Source organism: Oncorhynchus masou, chromosome 4, assembly GCF_036934945.1.
Source record: "Oncorhynchus masou masou isolate Uvic2021 chromosome 4, UVic_Omas_1.1, whole genome shotgun sequence".
Lineage (NCBI taxonomy): Eukaryota > Metazoa > Chordata > Actinopteri > Salmoniformes > Salmonidae > Oncorhynchus > Oncorhynchus masou.
Genome location: NC_088215.1, coordinates 12,482,478 through 12,503,341, shown reverse-complemented (window position 1 = coordinate 12,503,341; position 20,864 = coordinate 12,482,478). Strand labels below are relative to the sequence as shown.

Here is a 20,864-nt window from a genome sequence, read left to right as displayed (position 1 = left end):
ATTTAATTTTCGATGGAGCTGATATTTTCTTCCCTGGCAATCTGGTGTACAGCGGGCCCCACGTTTGAATCAGGTATGTTAGCTAATGTCTGCAGTTATTCATCAAAGAAAAGAATGTGCGCGTCAGCAGTTTGAAACTGCTTCTGTGTTCATTCCAAAGCGCCTTTGAAAATGGAACAGCAACTCGGTTTACTTCCAAAAGTGACAGGAGATTACTTGATTCTCTACACCTCCTGGTTCTTAAACTCTCCCACATTGATCGCTAGTCAATATAATCTAATATTACTGGAGTAGGTAATATAGAGAAAGAATAGGTCTATTTGGGAAGATTGCATTTAAACGAGGCTATGTTTGATGGTTATTATCAGTGATATATTCATTCCATCTGTCAACTGTGTGATTGGAAATCATTCAATACATCAAAGTGCTTGGGGGTCGAACACCTTGAAACTGTATAGTTTGTACTTCTGCCAACTCTGGCTGCATTCGATATCATGGCCCCACAGGGACGCCACACTTCAAAGCCTACTATAGGCCTGGGCCTAGTTACTATACCACTAGAGTATATGGTATAGGTGTTCCAGAGCCTAGCTCCAGAGGCAACAATTCATTTCCGGTCTCAGGAAAGATGAAGGCAATTGGTATCTCAAGGTTACACTCTAGCGCAAACCACCTCTGTTTCTAACATTACATGCCACCCTTGTGCATTGGGAACCTGTATGTGTATTAACCATTTCTCCAGTGTATTTACAGATCAATCATGGCATTAAGCATTTTCGTTCACCACACTACTGCCTTGTTTACAGTATATTCACTGTATACATACATACATACATACATACATACATACATACATACATACATACATACATACATACATACATACATACATACATACATACATACATACATACATACATACATACATACAGTGGGGCAAAAAAGTTCTTAGTCAGCCACCAATTGTGCAAGTTCTCCCACTTAAAGAAATGAGAGAGGCCTGTAATGTTCATCATAGGTACACTTCAACTATGACAGATGACAAAATGAGGAAAATAAATCCAGAAAATCACATTGTAGGATTTTGAATGAATTTATTTGCAAATTATGGTGGAAAATAAGTATTTGGTCAATAACAAAAGTTTATCTCAATACTTTGTTATATACCCTTTGTTGGCAATGACAGAGGTCAAACGTCTTCACAAGATTTTCACACACTGTTGCTTGTATTTTGGCCCATTCCTCCATGCAGATCTCCTCTAGAGCAGTGATGTTTTGGGGCTGTTGCTGGGCAACATGGACTTTCAACTCCCTCCAAAGATTTTCTATGGGGTTGAGATCTGGAGACTGGCTAGGCCACTTCAGGACCTTGAAATGCTTCTGACGAAGCAACATAACAAGATTCAACAACTGAGACATAAACTGAACAAGTTCCACAGACATGTGACTAACAGAAATTTAATAAAGTGTCCCTGAACAAAGGGGGAGTCAAAATCAAAAGTAACAGTCTGGTGTAAAGCACAGCGTTGAGATTGCCTGCAATGACAACAAGCTCAGTCCAATGATGCTGTGACACACCACCCCAGACCATGACGGACCCTCCACCTCCAAATCGATCCCACTCCAGAGTACAGGCCTCGGTGTAACGCTCATCCCTTCGACGATAAACGCAAATCCGACCATCACCCCTCGTGAGACAAAACCGCGACTCATCAGTGAAGAGCACTTTTTGCCAGTCCTGACTGGTCCAGCGATGGTGGGGTTGTGCCCATAGGCGACGTTGTTGCCGGTGATGTCTGCTGAGGACCTGCCTTTACAACAAGCCTACAAGCCCTCAGTCCAGCCTCTATCAGCCTATTGCGGACAGTTTGAGCACTGATGGAGGGATTGTGCGTTCCTGGTGTAACTCGGGCAGTTGTTGTTGCCATCCTGTACCTGTCCTGCAGGTGTGATGTATGGATGTATCGATCCTGTGCAGGTGTTGTTACACGTGGTCTGCCACTGTGAGGATGATCATCTGTCCGTCCTGTCTCCCTGTAGCGCTGTCTTAGGCGTCTCACAGTACGGACATTGCAATTTGTTGCCCTGGCCATAGCTGCAGTCCTCATGCCTCCTTGCAGCATGCCTAAGGCACGTTCATGCAGATGAGCAGGGACCCTGGATATCTTTCTTTTGGTGTTTTTCAGAATCAGTAGAAAGGCCTCTTTTCAGAACTGTGACCTTAATTGCCTACCGTCTGTAAGCTGTTAGTGTCTTAACGACCGTTCCACAGGTGCATGTTCATTAATTGTTTATGGTTCATGGGAAACAGTGTTTAAACACTTTACAATGATGATCTGTGAATTTATTTGGATTTTTACAAATTATCTTTGAAAGACAGGGTCCTGAAAAAGGGAAGTTTCTTTTTTTGCTGAGTTATATATATATATATATATATATATTTATATTATTCACAGTATTTTGTATTTTATTGAGACAGAGATAGGTAGAGATGAGCAGAGAGACAGAAGGATTCAGAGAAGCCGTGGAGCCAGGCAGCAGTGTTACCCACTAGACCAGCCTCAGGCACACATACAGGTACATCTACCTTATCTCCAGTATATTTACTTTGTACATGTACAGGAGGTCTATCATGACGTTGTATATTTACCTCATACAGGTCTATCATGACTTGTATACAGTATTTACCTCATACAGGTCTATCATGACGTTGTATATTTAGTTCATACAGGTATATCATGACGTTGTATATTTACCTCATACAGGTCTACCATGATGTTGTATATTTACCTAATACAGGTCTACCGTAATGTTTTGTATTTACCTCATACAGGTCTACCATGTCGTTGTATATTTACCTCGTACAGGTCTACCATGATGTTTTATATTTACCTCATACAGGTCTACCATGACGTTGTATATTTACCTAATACAGGTCTACCGTAATGTTTTGTATTTACCTCATACAGGTCTATCATGACATTGCCCTCGTGCCCCATGCTGCTGACTACGTTCTCCAGGGCCAGGGTGTAGAAGACCCCTCCAGTCTCTGACACGTACAGGTTGTAGGTGTCGTTCTGGTTCCACTCCTGCACCGCCGCAACCACCCGGTTCTCATCCGTACTGATCACATGCAGATCCTAGCAGAGAAAGAATGTCAGCGGGTTACATTTGACATGAAGTTGCATATCTACTTTATCATGTAATTGGAACAAATACATACATTTGTGAGCTGTAATTAATTACACACTAATATACACTGAGTATACAAAACATCAGGACATTTCCATGACATAGACTGACCAGGTGAAAACTATGATCCCTTATTGAGGTCACTTGTTAAATCCACTTCAATCAGTGTAGAGGAAGGGGAGGAGACATGTTACAAAATGATCTTTAAGCTTTGAGACAAGTATTGTGTATTCTTGCCATTCAGAGTGTGAATGAGCAAAACAGAAGATTTGTGCCTTTGAATGGGGTATGGTAGTAGGTGCCAGCCGCACCGGTTTGTGTCAAGAACTCCAACGCTGCTGAGTTTTTCACGATCGACAGTTTCCTGTGTGTATCACGAATGGTCCACCATCCAAAGGATATCCAGCCAACTTGACACAACTGTGGGAATCATTGGAGTCAACATGGGCCGGTATCCCTGTGGAACGCTTTTGACACGCTGTAGAGTCCATGCCCCGACGAATTGAGGCTGTTCTGAGGGCAACTCAATGTTTGGTGCACTAAGTTATTTGAACATTTTAATGAACATTTAAATTAATCATTTTTACAGCGATTTTGTTTGATTACAATTCAATCATTAGTTGGTAGCTAACCATTTCAAATAGATTGCATTGGTGAAACAATCAGATTTAATTAATGACATGAAGGCCAACTGTAATTTCACTTACACAATATAATAATTACACAATAGTAATTACAGTGAAATTACACTGGAATGAACAACCTGATGAAGAGAGTATCAAGCAACACAAACTCAAACTCACACCTCCAATTTCAAAATCCCCATGTAATTATCAAATTAACAGAGGTGATGCAGTATGTAACTCTCAAAATGTATAGCTTCCCCCTCCTTTTCACCAGTAAGGTAACAGAAAATCAATCTACTGCTTCAGAAGTATAGTACAATGGAAGTGATCTGATTAAATAAAATGTTGATTTGGTACTATCTCTAACTACTGTAGTTCCCCAATGGAGATGATAGTTTATTTAGAATGCATTCTAACTCATCCAGCACATAATCACAATTACAATCGAATCTAACATCTCCCTTGATCAACCTTAAAAATTGACATTCCATGTACCCACAATCAACGCCTGTTAATAATAATAATATGTCAACTTGTGTATTACAGTGGCCTTTCGAGAACCTCCGTCTACCCAATTTACTCATCCCACCCCCGCTGGGTTTAATCATAAGACTAAATCAGTATCCGACCTCATTCTCACCAACGTAACTCCAGCGAGGAGGATATTACACTTATTAACTTCAATTGCGTGCTTGTCGGCCCGCACTAACACAGAGGGACACAAGCTGTTCTCACTAGTGAATTTCATCTACCTCTGACTGCGCCTGCACACCTCAGTCTGTAGAGAGAGAGAGAGAGAGAGAGAGTGAGTGAGAGAGTGTGTGTGTGAGAGAGAGAGAAAGAGGCTAGGATGGCCCATGGCTTGATTGAATAAAACATGTTTAATTGTCAATGGAGAGGTGGGAAGGCCACAAAGGGGACCACAAGCATATAGCTGCATTGAATAACAATGCCAGAAACAACGGCAGTTGGTTTTGGCCTCAGTTCACTCATAAATAACAAAGAGATGCTAGATAGAAAGCTACCTGTGATGTTTCCAGTATTGGTCTCATGATGGCTTAGGTTTGAATTCCCATAGAGATTATTCTTTTGATGCATTTAAGGTAGGTTGAAACAAAGATATATATCCACTGGACCGGAGTCTGGTCGAGTAGGTAACACTATCCCTTCCGGAACCAAAAACTTCCTCCTGCAGCAGGGATCACTGATTGTTTCCGGCATGAGCCCTAGACACTTCTGTTCTCTCTACTCTGTCTTCCTGCTTCTGTTCTCTCTACTCTGTCTTCCTGCTTCTGTTCTCTCTACTCTGTCTTCCTGCTTCTGTTCTCTCTACTCAGTCTTCCTGCTTCTGTTCTCCCTACTCAGTCTTCCTGCTTCTGTCTACTCAGTCTTCCTGCTTCTGTTCTCCCTACTCAGTCTTCCTGCTTCTGTTCTCCCTACTCAGTCTTCCTGCTTCTGTTCCCTCTACTCAGTCTTCCTGCTTCTGTTCCCTCTACTCAGTCTTCCTGCTTCTGTCTACTCAGTCTTCCTGCTTCTGTTCTCCCTACTCAGTCTTCCTGCTTCTGTCTACTCAGTCTTCCTGCTTCTGTTCTCCCTACTCAGTCTTCCTGCTTCTGTTCTCCCTACTCGGTCTTCCTGCTTCTGTTCTCCCTACTCAGTCTTCCTGCTTCTGTCTACTCAGTCTTCCTGCTTCTGTTCTCCCTACTCAGTCTTCCTGCTTCTGTTCTCCCTACTCGGTCTTCCTGCTTCTGTTCCCTCTACTCAGTCTTCCTGCTTCTGTTCCCTCTACTCAGTCTTCCTGCTTCTGTTCTCCCTACTCGGTCTTCCTGCTTCTGTTCTCCCTACTCAGTCTTCCTGCTTCTGTTCTCCCTACTCAGTCTTCCTGCTTCTGTTCTCCCTACTCAGTCTTCCTGCTTCTGTTCCCTCTACTCAGTCTTCCTGCTTCTGTTCCCTCTACTCAGTCTTCCTGCTTCTGTTCCCTCTACTCAGTCTTCCTGCTTCTGTTCTCCCTACTCAGTCTTCCTGCTTCTGTTCCCTCTACTCAGTCTTCCTGCTTCTGTTCCCTCTACTCAGTCTTCCTGCTTCTGTTCTCCCTACTCAGTCTTCCTGCTTCTGTTCTCCCTACTCGGTCTTCCTGCTTCTGTTCTCCCTACTCAGTCTTCCTGCTTCTGTTCTCCCTACTCAGTCTTCCTGCTTCTGTTCTCCCTACTCGGTCTTCCTGCTTCTGTTCTCCCTACTCGGTCTTCCTGCTTCTGTTCTCCCTACTCAGTCTCCCTGCTTCTGTTCTCCCTACTCGGTCTTCCTGCTTCTGTTCTCCCTACTCAGTCTTCCTGCTTCTGTCTACTCAGTCTTCCTGCTTCTGTCTACTCAGTCTTCCTGCTTCTGTTCTCCCTACTCAGTCTTCCTGCTTCTGTCTACTCAGTCTTCCTGCTTCTGTCTACTCAGTCTTCCTGCTTCTGTTCTCCCTACTCAGTCTTCCTGCTTCTGTCTACTCAGTCTTCCTGCTTCTGTTCCCTCTACTCAGTCTTCCTGCTTCTGTTCCCTCTACTCAGTCTTCCTGCTTCTGTCTACTCAGTCTTCCTGCTTCTGTTCCCTCTACTCAGTCTCCCTGCTTCTGTTCCCTCTACTCAGTCTCCCTGCTTCTGTTCCCTCTACTCAGTCTTCCTGCTTCTGTCTACTCAGTCTTCCTGCTTCTGTCTACTCAGTCTCCCTGCTTCTGTTCTCCCTACTCAGTCTTCCTGCTTCTGTCTACTCAGTCTTCCTGCTTCTGTCTACTCAGTCTTCCTGCTTCTGTTCCCTCTACTCAGTCTTCCTGCTTCTGTTCCCTCTACTCAGTCTTCCTGCTTCTGTCTACTCAGTCTTCCTGCTTCTGTCTACTCAGTCTCCCTGCTTCTGTTCTCCCTACTCAGTCTTCCTGCTTCTGTTCTCCCTACTCAGTCTTCCTGCTTCTGTCTACTCAGTCTTCCTGCTTCTGTCTACTCAGTCTTCCTGCTTCTGTTCTCCCTACTCGGTCTTCCTGCTTCTGTCTACTCAGTCTTCCTGCTTCTGTTCTCCCTACTCAGTCTTCCTGCTTCTGTTCCCTCTACTCACTCTCCCTGCTTCTGTTCCCTCTACTCAGTCTTCCTGCTTCTGTTCTCCCTACTCTGTCTCCCTGCTTCTGCTTCTATCCTGGCATGTTGATCAATCATTGTATGACCATGTGTGTCTGTGAGTTATACCTTAGGCAAGGTGTACTTGGGTAGCTTCATGGGTGTGAAGACTTCCCGCTTGGCTGACACATAGTAGATTGGACGCCCACCAGTTGACACCTGCAGGTCATGAAACCATTGAATGAAAAAACACATTCAAGATATATATGACCCATCAAACATGCTACACACTAAAGCCCTGATTAATATAATCTGTTATAATACATTTCCAATAAAAGTATAGGATGTTCTCTCTCACACACATACCGTTGTTCGTTCACATTCAAGCAGTATAACACATCAATCCCAATGGCATATTCACACAATATACATACTGATATGATCTCAACATTTCTGATAATCCTACTACATGTTCTCTTACACACACAGCTCTGTTCTGGTTCACGTCAGATATGTACAATTACCTACCTGGACAAACACATACTCGTCTTGCACCACAAGGGAATTGGGGTCAATGTAGCCAGGGAACGGCTTGCCCTTATTGGCCTCGGTGCAGTTCTGCAGCTTGCAGGTGACGTACAGCGCCTCTGCACACATGGAGAGAAAGAAACGCAGCCATTGAACCAATGATCATATTAGCCAATGGGTGACAGGCAGCCTTCACAGCGAGCTAGCCTTCCATCATGTGGTCTCACATTAATTGTGTCAATAAAGTGGTGAGAGAAAAGCGAGTGGAAAGTGGAGGGTGGACCAGGGAGGCCAATTGCTTTCTTTCCCCTCTATTGCGGTGTGAGGTGGGGAGCGAGGTGTGGGACTGGCTGTCCCTGTGTGTTAGGCTTCAGCTAACTATGTTGTCTGGTTTACACAGTGAGCCGCGTGATCAATGGTGATGGCCATACTGGGGCAAAGCTTGTGCTGTCACAAGGGTGTCTGTATCTGTGGCGGCTGCTAACTGGGGGTGATTCTGCCACCCCGGTCAAAAGGGTGGTTGTTTGCTTTCTGTCAGGGATTAGAAGGGAGCTTCTATTTTTGTCTATTGAGTTAGTTGAGGGCTGGGAAGAATACCCCTTAAGTTTTGAGAGATGTATCCCCAGAACATTGGCGTAGATTAACTATGAGTTGTATATGTCATGTGTTGCCTCCATATCTGTCTCAACCTTTTGACGTTAGGATATATGGTAAATATAATATGTTCATGACAGAGTAGAAAAACAAATTGTGAATTGGTATTGTATCGTGCGTATTGCGTCACTGTATCAGGTAGATCCATTCAAGTGAATTCTGTCCGTGCCAAAACACCGGACAGGTGGCCATTGTGTTTCCATCCATTCCATTGACATTCAGAATGTTCAGTATCGGGATCACTCTGGTTTTAAAGGCATTCTAATATATGCATTACTTTTCTCAATCGTCATTGTGCGTCTCCCGCGCCTTCAATCGTGTGGCCCGTAGCCCTATATACCCTCTCAATCCCTTTCCACTTTAGTTCAAGGCTCATAGTACAGTAGAGACACCGGAAAATTGAGGAACAGAGCAGGAATTCTGAAAATTGAATTACTCACGTCCTTCAGAGATGATGGTTTCCAGGTGAATTAAGCCCGGTTCTTTGTCTAAACCCGTTTTCGACCTGCGAGGGAGAAGACAAATTTCTTTCATGTACATCACTATTCTTTAGCAAGGAAGGACAGAAGGACTTCACTGATGCTACCGAGCTTATATACTTACCTTCTCATCCCTGAGATTGCTTGTCAGATAAATTCAGAACACTGAGGGGAAATGACAACCAGAATAACGATTGCCAGAAACTTCAAGGGCCCCAGGCTATAACCTTGAGGAACACCTCAAAAGGTTGTTCATTGAGGTAAAAAGGAAAACTACCTCAGGTGTTGGGTGTGATGTTTCCGTGTTCAAGGCCAAACCATACCAAACTGCCCTTACTTTCCTGACAGATTGATGGAGAACACATCCTAACATTAGCAAGAGGGAAGGTAATTGATTTTCTTGCTCAGAACGCCCGCAGACACAGTGCAGCTGCACAAAAAAAAATCATTACATATCTTCATAGAGCAAATGAGACAGTACACAAAGGGAGATGAGATCACGCACAGAGCCCACCCCCCGGTCTTAATTATGGCACTTTTTGGCAGTATTGGTGATTTCCTAGATAAAACGCATAATCTCTGGAGACTGACCTATTTACCTTTCTCCCTCATTCTCTCTTCAGTTTAAAAACTAAGGGTGAACAACCATTATTTAAGCTCACTCACCTATTTCAATTCTCATAGACTGTACTAGTGGTGAGTTTGAATCTACAGCATCTACAATGTGGGAAGATGTAAGGGGCACTAATAATGATTTGACATGTGACTAGCTGTGATGTTGTCTTTCCTTGAGACAAGTGGTTTAAACAGGTACAAATGATTAGAAGGATTGTCATGAGATGGAGCTCTTGCCTCACATAAAAAAATCCAGAGAAGATGTGATCTATAGATGTGATCCAGATTCTAGATGAAAATCTGCTCACGGCAGGTTGACGTTTTTTGGGACGAGTCCTGTCCTCGAGTCAGAACTGAGCAATTTCTGCTTGATTTTGACTTCTGCTGCTGCAAAGTCAGAATTGGCTATATTGTAAAAATGTATTAGCTCTTTGGTCTAATTTAATGTTAGGGTTAGGCTTCAGGGTTAGCAGTGTGATTAAGATTAGGGTTAGGTTTAAAATCAGATTTTATGAATTTGTGGCTGTGCTCGCGACCACTCTGCAAAGCTGCCTCCAGAACAAGATCCTGCTCACGACTGTGCCTTTTCTTTTCAACTACAATGGTCAGATTCAGAAAGGAAGTTTCCCAAAAACCTTATCAACAGGGTGCACACAGTCCTAAAAATAAACCGCATTCACTCAAGGAGTGCAGAAGCAAACCCTCTAGGCATCCTCTTCCCAGAACTGCCTAGCTTGTTACCACTGACAGTTTCTCACAAATTTACTCAACAAAAGCTTCTTTTTTTATAACGATTTAAGCCAGTTGTGTTAAAAATGACTGGATTTGACAGTTCGTGTCTGGCAGACGTGGGACCAGCTACGAAGTAGAACAGACGGAGAACAGAGGAGGAGAACAAGAAACGAAACAGTAGAAGGAAGATCAAATCCCGGCAGAATATAGATAGAAGACGAGAGCATTCTCATGGGGTGGATTTGACTGACACTGTCAAGTAAGGTCATGCTTTCGAAAGACCTTGGGCTTTATGGTTCAAACAGAAGATTCAAAGCAAACTGCAATGCTCTCATTATCAAGTATTATCAAGGACTGCTGCATCCCATGACGGAGAAGCTCATAAAAAAGGATAATAAATAAATATTTGCAGCATTAATTGTACAAGGTATTTCATGCATATCCAAATCCATTTAACTCCCTCAAACTAACATTCCAGACGTAACTCCAAAACCTTGGATATGACCTTGCTTTCGGAATAACATTGAACAGGACCCCTCCTGAGCTCCAACAGGTTCTGGCTGAAACCACAAAACCCATCCAAAATTCCACTCATGTGTTGTCTACTCGGTCTGTTCACATTCCCGTGTCCACTAGCCACGCTCGACCAAACGAAGACCACATCGTTAGCTGCATTCCAAATCCTGAACCATTCAGCACAGTGAGTTCACAAACAAGCCCTAATGCATTCTTTAGAAGTCTGAAACTCTTTGGAGCGCCATCACCTTGCTATCTCATGTTGAGAAAGCACAGGCGCAGACACGTCAATAATGTAACGCAAAGAAGAGGATTCACTCTGGCATATCTGCTTCCAAAGACCAAATAAGGATTTCAATGTATAGTTAGTCTTGACATTAGGGAAGACAGGAAGAAGGTTATAGGTTGCTGTGCTTACCAGTAGAATCGATTGGGGGCCACCCTCTCATGGACAAGTTGCCACCTCCTTCCAAACTCCACCGAGCTGTACAGCTGTGGGGAGAAAGCCGGTGGGACTTACATACTGTATTCAGACAGACAAGACAGATTAAATGAATACTGTAAAATAATCATTCAACGCAAACCCTAAGTCCAGATATAGTTACTTTAATTCAAATAGTTTAGCATTTTCCCATTACACTCAATGTGATACAATATGAGCACAACTCGTTATACAATTAGTCCTGCTCACTTCACAAATGATGCAATCACGCAATTACTTCCGTAGGAAAAATTGCTCTCAAGTTCATTTACATTCTTGAGATGCTATGTTACCTACTTGGCACAAGAGAGCAACAAAAATGTGCCTCAGAACAGGGCTGAAGCTGAGGACACGATCTGTCAATTCTCCACACATTCTTTTCATGTGAAAACCTCACACACATTCCCAGGTTAAATATGAAGCTGTAAAAGGGATTGTGTATGGTGAGGGTGTCATTGTACTGGATATATGGCTGCATACTCCTAACAAGGCTAGAGATCAGCGGGGGGGGGGCGATGTGTGTGTTTGTGTGTGTGTGGCGGGGGCCTAGCAGGGGAGCCGCAGCGCAGCCGGTGATCTCAATGTGAGCATTGTTTCGCAAGTCAGCACTACGGTAGGTTACAGAGATGGTTCGTACACACACACACACACACGCACACACACATAGGCATCGCAATCTCTATTGGTAGATGGTTTGAGCCAAGGGGGGATTCTTTCAAGAAACAGGAAATCTTATTTGGGGAAGGAAGCATGGCACAATTGAATATCCTGAATAAGCATGGAATAAATGCCTTTTGGTTGCTTCTTTTTTCACTCTATAATTTGGAGTCAGTATGTTTTCTGGTTACTGTGAACTATGAACTATCCATGAATAATGTCAATATTGGGCTTTGTTTTGTTTGTTGTTTTTTGAGCTTAATCTGTTTACTGCTGTCCAGCCAATGAGACGCAAACCTTGTGAGAATGGTAAAGTTGTGAAAGTTTGTATGTGTTTTTTTAATTATTTTTTTTACAAAAACACCTGCGACAGCTAAGCCAAACGATGTATTGGTTTACTGATTATAGCAGAGAAGTCAACGAGGCATGAGACTTTTATTTAATTGTTTTAGTTTGTGGACTTTTTCCATTTTAAACGTGAGCGATCAAGCATAACATGTAAACAGTCATTTATTAACGGCCGACTGAATGGTGATACTGTTTGTTAATATTTGTTTATTTTTTTAAATTGTAGTTTTTTACTCTTTCCTGAAGGGTGAAGTCAAGGCCTCAGTTAACAGACCTCAATATCAGCACATTTTCATTCAAATAATCCCCTTGACAATTCTCGTTATTCAATTGATAATCACGTTTACTTAAACTGATCCGAACCACCATTAAAGCCAAGCTGAATTGCAGGCATTTGAACTGTTGTGAAATGATGTTCCATTATGTAAGGTCTTTAACAAGGTCTTTACACAATGGTCTTCAAAGAACACCAGTGAAGGCCAACCACTAGGGTCTTCAGTCCACAACACATACTACTACCATCCGTAACATCATTAAACATTTCATAACCATGTCATAACATTAGATCAGGTCAGGTTGAACACGTTACTATGTATCTACAGTACTGTACTGCATGTACTATACAGTCGGTTGCTTCCATACCATTTGTGCCTTACACAATATCTGCCTATGAGGCATATGCTATTCTGGCCACAGAACATGGCCAATATATTTCTATGTCAATTAATGGCAGTGGAAAATGTGAAAAATGCTATTTGAGCTGAGCTATGACTTTCATAAGCAACAGAGTTGAATTAAACAGATGCAAGAAGAAGGGGTAGAGAGGCAGGAAATCACTGACTAATTAGCTAACCCCCACACTGGGGTTTTGTCTCAAATTGCACCCTATTCCCGAGTTAGTGCACTAATTTTAACCAGGCCCCATATGGATCTGGTCAAAAGTAGTGCCTCATATAGGGAATAGGGTGCCATTTTGAGACACATACAGTATTAGCACTTAGACAGGCAAGTTGGAGAGGAGGGAGAGTGAGAGAGATTTGTACACTGAAATAAGTACTGGCTAGAGAGCCAGATCTCCAATCTAGGAAATGCCAAGGAGGAAGGAGGAATAGCTCCAAAGGACCATAGAGAGTAAATAAAGAGAATGGGAAAGACGGGAGCAGGAGATGGCGGGAGGGAGGGAGACGAGGGGAGAGTGAAAGATTGAGATTTAGAGAGAGAGAGAGAGAGAGAGAGAGAGAGAGAGAGAGAGAGAGAGGGAGAGAGAGAGAGAAGAAAGAAGTGAGGGTCTATAGAGTGTAGCATATATATATATACACATGGCCAGGTGCATCCTATAACAACAGCTGAAAACCTCCCGAAGTACAATAAGTATCTCCTCTGGAAAAAGGAGTATTATTATTTATCAGATGTGAAGCATTAGGCCCAAATGGCTCTGGCTGCAAGCTAGGCATTTATTAATGGTGATGGTCAAAATGGCTATATATCGCAGGTCTGGAATATATCTAGTTACCTCCTCTCTTGTCTCAGTAATTCACAGACAATTACCATCACAAGACGGTGTCTCATGTATTAGATGATTATTTATTCATTAACCATTCCATAACCATTTATTCGATACAAATATGCACTGCATTCCCTTAAGACTCCAATATCAATTAATTATAAGCACAATGTTTACATGTTTGTCTGATTCATCGAGCTTAAATGGGGAGATCAAATCACTGAGTCATGGCGAAAAGGAATTAGTCAAGCCCTCGGTCTAAGGGTATATAGTACACGTTTGGCCTTTGTTAAAGTGCATATGACTGTTTATCGGGGTTCACCTCTTGTTGGTTTTTCATTCTCCTAAAGTTATTGGAAGGAATGCCGGGCCTACATTTAACGGACGAGGAGCTTCAAAGGAAGTCTACCTCATATTCACCATCTCCAGCACCACCCCAACATTAACATATGTGAAAATGGCCCGTTTCTATGTTTTGTAGTAAAAACAATGGAGAAAGATGAGTCTTTCCAAGGACATCATCAACCAATTAGTAGAGAATTAGTAGGCAATTAGTTGGCAATACCTACGCACAATTGGTCAAAATCAAACGATGCACAATGATGATATCATTGGAAACACGTATCTTCCTCTATCTCTTTTTACTACCAAACATGGAAATAAACAACTGTCACATATGTCTATGTTGGGGTGGTGCTGGAAGTGATGTTCATGAAGTTGAAAAATTGTGAAGTTTCCTTTTAAGGGACATAGGTATTGGTCCTCAAAAGTCCCCACACTGCAAAAGAAAGTCCTCATGTAGGGCCATCTATAGGACTCTATGAAATATATGAAGTATGTTGAGTATACGGCACTATTCAGGGCATTTGGAAACATTCAGACCTTTCCCCTTTTTCCACATTTTGTTAGGTTACAGCCTTATTCTAAAATGGATCAAATCATTTTTCCCTCAATCAATCTACACACAATACCCCACAATGACAAAGATGAAAAACATCCTGGCAGCATGATGCTGCCACCACCATGCTTCACAGTAGAGGGACTGGGAAACTAGATGAACGGAGCAAAGTACAGAGAGTGACTTGATGAAATCCTGCTCCAGAGCGCTCAGGACCACAGACTGGGGGCGAGGGTTCACCTCCCAACGGGACAACAACCCGAAGCACACAGCTAAGACAACGCAGGAGTGGCTTCGGGAAAGTCTCTGAATGTCCTTGAGTGGCCTAGCCAGAGCCCGGACTTGAACCCAATAAAACATCTCTGGACCTGAAAATAGATATGCAGCAAACTCCCCATCCAACCTGACAGAGTTTGAGAAATTCTACAGAGAAAAATGGGAAAAACTCCCCAAATAAAGGTGTGCCAAGCGTGTAGTGTCATACCCAAGAAGATTCAAGGCTGTAATCGCTGCCAAAGGAGCTTCAACAAAGTACTGAGTAAAGGGTCTGAATACTAATTGTCATATCAGTTTTGGTTTTTAATACATTTGCAAATTTTTCTAAAAACCTGTTTTTTCTTTGTCATTATGGGGTATTGTGTGTAGATTGATGAGGAAAAATAACTATTGAATCCATTTTAGAATAAGGCTGTAACGTAACAAAATGTGGAAAAAGTGGAGCCTGAATACATTCTGAATGCACTGTATATGGAGTATGTGGCTCTATATATGGCTTTGGTTTCAGTCACAAGAACTTAATTTATTCAAGTATGAGCAAATTAGTTTGAGTAAGTTATGACTACTTGACTTTGCCACTCAGTTGAACTTAAACATATTACACAGTCTAGTGTCATCATGTCAACAATCATCAACCCATTGTGTGAATGGTTCTCGCTTTCTGGAAAGTTCAGGGCTTCCTTCAGGACAACTTTCAGTTTACATCCACCGACACCAATCGAGTCTCTAACTCGTCTAATCGCTCTTTCTCCCTCCTTCTCCCTCTCTTCTCCCTCTCTTCTCCCTCTCTCCCCCTCCTCCCTCTCTCTTTGTCATATCTGAATATGAGTAATGAGTCAGACAATAGCCTCTCGCCATGGTCACGCCACTCACTCACCGGCAGAAAAAAATTGTCCCCTGATGCTGCCTCACCCCTCACTCTCACCCTCCACCTGACTCATAACAGCTCACCTTGTTTTGATGTCTGACAGAGGCCAAAACCGACAGAAGACAGAAAGCCTCAGATGACAAAAGAGACAGTAGCTAGCTACCAGCTACAGTAGTTAAGTGATCTCTCTCTGTGTGTGTGTGTGTGTGTGTGTGTGTGTGTGTGCGTGTGTGTGTGTGTGTGTGTGTGTGTGTGTGTGTGTGTGTGTGTGTGTGTGTGTGTGTGTGTGTGTGTGTGTGTGTGTGTGTGTGTGTTTTCTAGAAGTCCCTCAATCTAAGACATGCAAATAATGAGGAGGAATAGCTTTAAGGGACCACTGCAAGATAAATGAAGGAAAGGGGAAAGACAGGAGTTGGAGAGAGGGAGTGAGGAAGGAAGGAAGGAAGGGAGGGAGGTAGAGAGGTTGCCTGACGACTCAAACTGAATTCTTCCGCTGCTCGTCTGAGACTGCCATCATTGAAGCTATTTGTCGTGATGTCAAAATGAGGGGTGTTGTACAAAACAAAATCACCAGTGATCGGATCATTTCTAACCAATCAGGTGATCAAAGCCCGTTTTCAAACCCACTGCTTTACCCACGTGTGTTCTGGCTCTGGCCCAACCCATCGATTTCTGGGACCAATCAAAATGGATAGAATTTGTTTGCATTCAAGAAATCGTCTGGGAGGTACTCGGATTCAGACTCATTGCGGAGAATAAACTAACGCTCGTGGGCGTGGCGTAGCATTTAGCTGGAGCAAGGAGTCTGGGTAGTCAGGTAAGTAAAGAGGGGGGTAGGTAAGGAGAGTGAGCGATTGAGATTGAGAGAAAAGGAGGAAGAGAGAGAGAGGGAAAGAATGAGAGACAGAACGAGAGGTACGCACATATATTAAACCTGTATGCTGTATACACTGAGTGTACGAAACACTATGAACACCTGCTCTTTCCATGACATACACTGACCAGGTGAATCCAGTTGAAAGCTATGATCACTCATTGATATCACTTGTTAAATCCACTTCAATCAGTGTAGATGAAGTGGAGGAGACAGGTAACATTCAACTCAACATTAGGAAGATGTTCTTAATGTTTTGTACACTCAGTGTATATGCATGGCCAGGTGAATCTTATAACTACAGCCAAACACCTCCCAAGTTACACTAAGTACCTCCTCAGGAAAGAAAAGAGAAACATTCATTATTTATCAGATGTGAAACATTAGGCGCAAATGGCTCTGGCTGCAAGCAAGGCATTTATTAATGGTAATGGTCATTCTCAAAATTGCTATAAATCGCAGGTCTGGAATATATATTTTACATATTACCATCTCCTGCCTCAGTAGTTCATCAGTAATTACCATCATCAGACAGCGTCTCATATATTAGACGGTTATTTATTCTTAAAACGGCAACACTTCATTCCCTTGGACTAGAATCTTGATGATTCATCGCCACATATGTTATACCTTTGATGCCTTTTTCCGAAAATACTGTAGGGGTTATCAAACCCCTGAGTCATGGTGAAAAGGAATTAGTCAAACCCTCGGTCTAAGGGTATATAATACACGTTTAGCCTTTGTTAAGGTGCATATGACTGTTTATCGGGGTTCACCTCTGTTGGTTTTGCTTTCTCCTAAAGTTATTGGAAGGGATGCCGGACCTACATTAAACGGATGAGGAGCTTAAGGGACTTAGGGATTCGTCCTCTAAAGTCCCCAAACTGCATCGTAAAATCCTCATGTAGGGCCACCTGAGCCACATATACAGTAGGACTCTATATTGAGTATATTGAGTGTATGGCACTATATATGGAATATATGGAGAATATTGAGAATACAGTATGGCACTATATATGGAGTATGGCTCCATATACAGCAATATGTAGTAGATTGAGTATATGACACTATATATGGAGTATGGCTCCATGTACAGCAATATGTAGTAGGTTGAGTATATGACACTATATATGGAGTATGGCTCCATGTACAGCAATATGTAATAGATTGAGTATATGACACAATATATGGAGTATGGCTCCATGTACAGCAATATGTAGTAGATTGAGTATATGACACTATATATGGAGTATGGCTCCATGTACAGCAATATGTAGTAGATTGAGTATATGACACTATATATGGAGTATGGCTCCATGTACAGCAATATGTAGTAGATTGAGTAAATGACACTATATATGGAGTATGGCTCCATGTACAGCAATGTGTAGTAGATTGAGTATATGACACTACATATGGAGTATGGCTCCATGTACAGCAATATGTAGTAGATTGAGTATATGACACGATATATGGCGTATGGTTCCATATACAGCAATATGTAGTAGATTGAGTATATGACACTATATATGGAGTATGGCTCCATGTACAGCAATATGTAGTAGATTGAGTATATGACACTATATATGGAGTATGGCTCCATGTACAGCAATATGTAGTAGATTGAGTATATGACACGATATATGGAGTATGGCTCCATGTACAGCAATATGTAGTAGATTGAGTATATGACACTATATATGGAGTATGGTTCCATGTACAGCAATATGTAGTAGGTTGAGTATATGACACTATATATGGAGTATGGTTCCATGTACAGCAATATGTAGTAGATTGAGTATATGACACTATATATGGAGTATGGTTCCATATACAGCAATATGTAGTAGATTGAGTATATGACACTATATATGGAGTATGGCTCCATGTACAGCAATATGTAGTAGGTTGAGTATATGACACGATATATGGAGTATGGTTCCATATACAGCAATATGTAGTAGGTTGAGTATATGACACTATATATGGAGTATATGGGGTATAGAGTACATGGCTCTTGTCTCAGCCACAGAAACTCAATTTATTAAAATAAAGCACATCGTTGCGTAAGTTATGAACACTTGACTTTGCCACTTGTCTAAACTCCAATATATTAAATAGAATCAACAATCATCAACCCTCATAGTTTAAAACCCACTCACTTTCTTAGTTGAGGGCTATCATAAGTTTAAATCCACTGGCAATCCACAAAATATGCTAATCAAGTCTCTCTCTCTCTCGCCATGGTAACGCGACTCACTCAACTGCAGAGCAACCAGTCCCCAACTGATGCCACCTCATCCCTCACCCCACCGCCTGACTCAGAAGAATTATCATTTAATTACCATAGTGAATTATTGTAATGTTTGTTTATGTGTCAATTAATCCCATAAGGGATGGGGTTGCCAATTGCCAATTTGACACAAAAAAAGAATAAAAGATCATTCATTCATAACAGCTCATCTTGTTTTATGTCTGACAGAGGGCAAATCAGACAAAAGACAGAAAGCCTCTGATGACAAAAAGAGACTATAGCTAGCTACCAGATACAGGAGTTAAGTGATCTCTGAGTGGGTGTGTGCGCGCGTGTGTCAGTCAGTTCTCTCTCCTCCCTCTCCTCTTACCTTCTGGTCATGGCTGTAGGCAAGGATCCAGTCCTCCTGCTCGGGGTGGAAGAGAAGACTGAGGATGTAGAAGCTGAGGCGGTACTTCTGATAGGTGGCTCCCTCATCGGAGCTGATCAGCAGGCTGCTTTCCACCTCCGGGTCAGTCAGAAGCATGATCTGAATGAGAGCAGGACAGAAATAGAATCAGAGCTAGCCATGGAGGGAGCTGGTCCTGGAAGAATGGGAGATATTATAGTTGGCTTGGGAGTGAGGCTTAGTTTGAATCAGTGTTGGATAAAGATTTAAATTGTATATATTTTGGTAATCCATGCAGTGAAGGCTCATCAGAGGAAGGGTAGGACCATCCTACTCAGTAAATATCATAAAAAATGTGAAACATTAAAACAGTTATCCTTTTTAGATAAAACTATACTAAATGTATTCACGTCACCAAATAGTTTATTAAAACACACTGTTTTGCAATGAAGGTCTACAGCAGCCTCCACAGCACTCTGTAGGGTAGCACCATGATGAACTCGGTGGACAGCTAGTTTCCGTCCTCCTCTGGGTACAACGACTTCAATACAAAATCACCCCCTTTCATAGACTTACACAGTAATTGTGACAACTTCCGGAGGACGTCCGTCTGCTTCTGCAGCATGAACCGACATGTTGTCCACCCAATCAATCAAAGTATCAGAGAATTCATCTAGTACTGAAAGCATAAGCTACAGCTAGCTAGCATGGCAGTTTATAAAATGTGGTGAGTAGTAGACTCAAAGAAAGAGAAAGCCAATAGTTGAACAGTTTAACAAATTAATTTCGTTAAAAATGAAGAAGCAAGAGAGAGAGAGCTATATTTTGTTGTATTTTTTTTCACTTTCACTTAGCTAGGGAATGCAGCTAGCAAGTTTAGCCTGCTCAAACACCCAGCTCAAACAGAGAGGGATGCTATGTTAGCTAGCTGGCTATGGCTATCCAACACTGGAACTCTTCCAAGTCAAGGTAAGCTTTTGGTTTTATTAATGTATTGCTACCAGGCCCCATCGGTGTAACTGCTAAACTGCTTGCTGACTGTACACTGTACTGCATGATTGTAGCAGGTTTAATTATACAATGAGCAAAATTATCATGCTGTTTGTATGTGGCTGCTATGAAAGTGAACTGTATTTGAATGTGATTAGGGTGTATTCATTCCGTCGATTTTTTTGAAAAACATTTCTTAAACGGAAGCAAACGTAACGAAACAGGGATAAACATACCTGAATTTGTCAAACAGAAACTCTTGTTTGCAACTGTTGGACTAATGATTACACGCTAGATCAACTAGATACAGCCAAGAGTGTGCAAATTATTGAATGTGTCACTGTCTGTCACCTTGATTACTCCAATTTTCCTCTCGACCTTTGTAACTAAGTTGTAAACTTTCATTGATAGGTTAGATTGTGGCAACCTCATGATGGGAATAGGGAAAATTCTAGTATCATGTAGTAACCTAAACCTATCGAGCTGATAACAGAAATAAGGCCATGCTCATCCTCCCTCATCTTAAACGTTGCCGACCACCACTAAATCCATGTGATAGGCAGCTTGAGAGTTTGAAGTTGCACGATTGAAAAAATAAAATAATTTTTCAAATATATGATTTGATTATAAAGTCTACATTTAATAACAGATATAATGTCAGTAATTTGCGGTTCTAAATTGGCGTCTTTAGACACACTGTCATCTCCCGCTTGTTAGATATCTCAATTATAAACCTGTGTTCCGCTCTGCTAGATCCTAATTACTGTTGCAAAGACAGTCTTTTAAAACACCTTTTGCCTATCTTGTAGCGAGTGTGTATGGGTAACGCATTCAGATTGCTCTCCCTCTCTCTCTTTCTCTTGCGCTCTGTTCAGTCAGGCTTTGAAAGCTCTAA

The 20,864-nt window shown here is 42.1% G+C and overlaps 1 protein-coding gene across 1 annotated transcript in view; it reads right to left on the bottom strand.

The window, feature by feature from the left end:
- The window catches only part of LOC135524102 (VPS10 domain-containing receptor SorCS1-like), a 159,099-nt gene that overhangs the window by 37,283 nt on the left and 100,952 nt on the right, over positions 1 to 20,864 (bottom strand). The window contains exons 4-9 of the mRNA XM_064951309.1: positions 18,962 to 19,120; positions 10,850 to 10,923; positions 8,530 to 8,594; positions 7,436 to 7,554; positions 7,037 to 7,126; positions 2,961 to 3,140 (exon numbers count right to left, since the gene is read on the bottom strand). Coding sequence (XP_064807381.1) covers positions 2,961 to 3,140; positions 7,037 to 7,126; positions 7,436 to 7,554; positions 8,530 to 8,594; positions 10,850 to 10,923; positions 18,962 to 19,120 — 687 coding nt within the window. The remainder of the gene's footprint in view (positions 1 to 2,960; positions 3,141 to 7,036; positions 7,127 to 7,435; positions 7,555 to 8,529; positions 8,595 to 10,849; positions 10,924 to 18,961; positions 19,121 to 20,864) is intronic.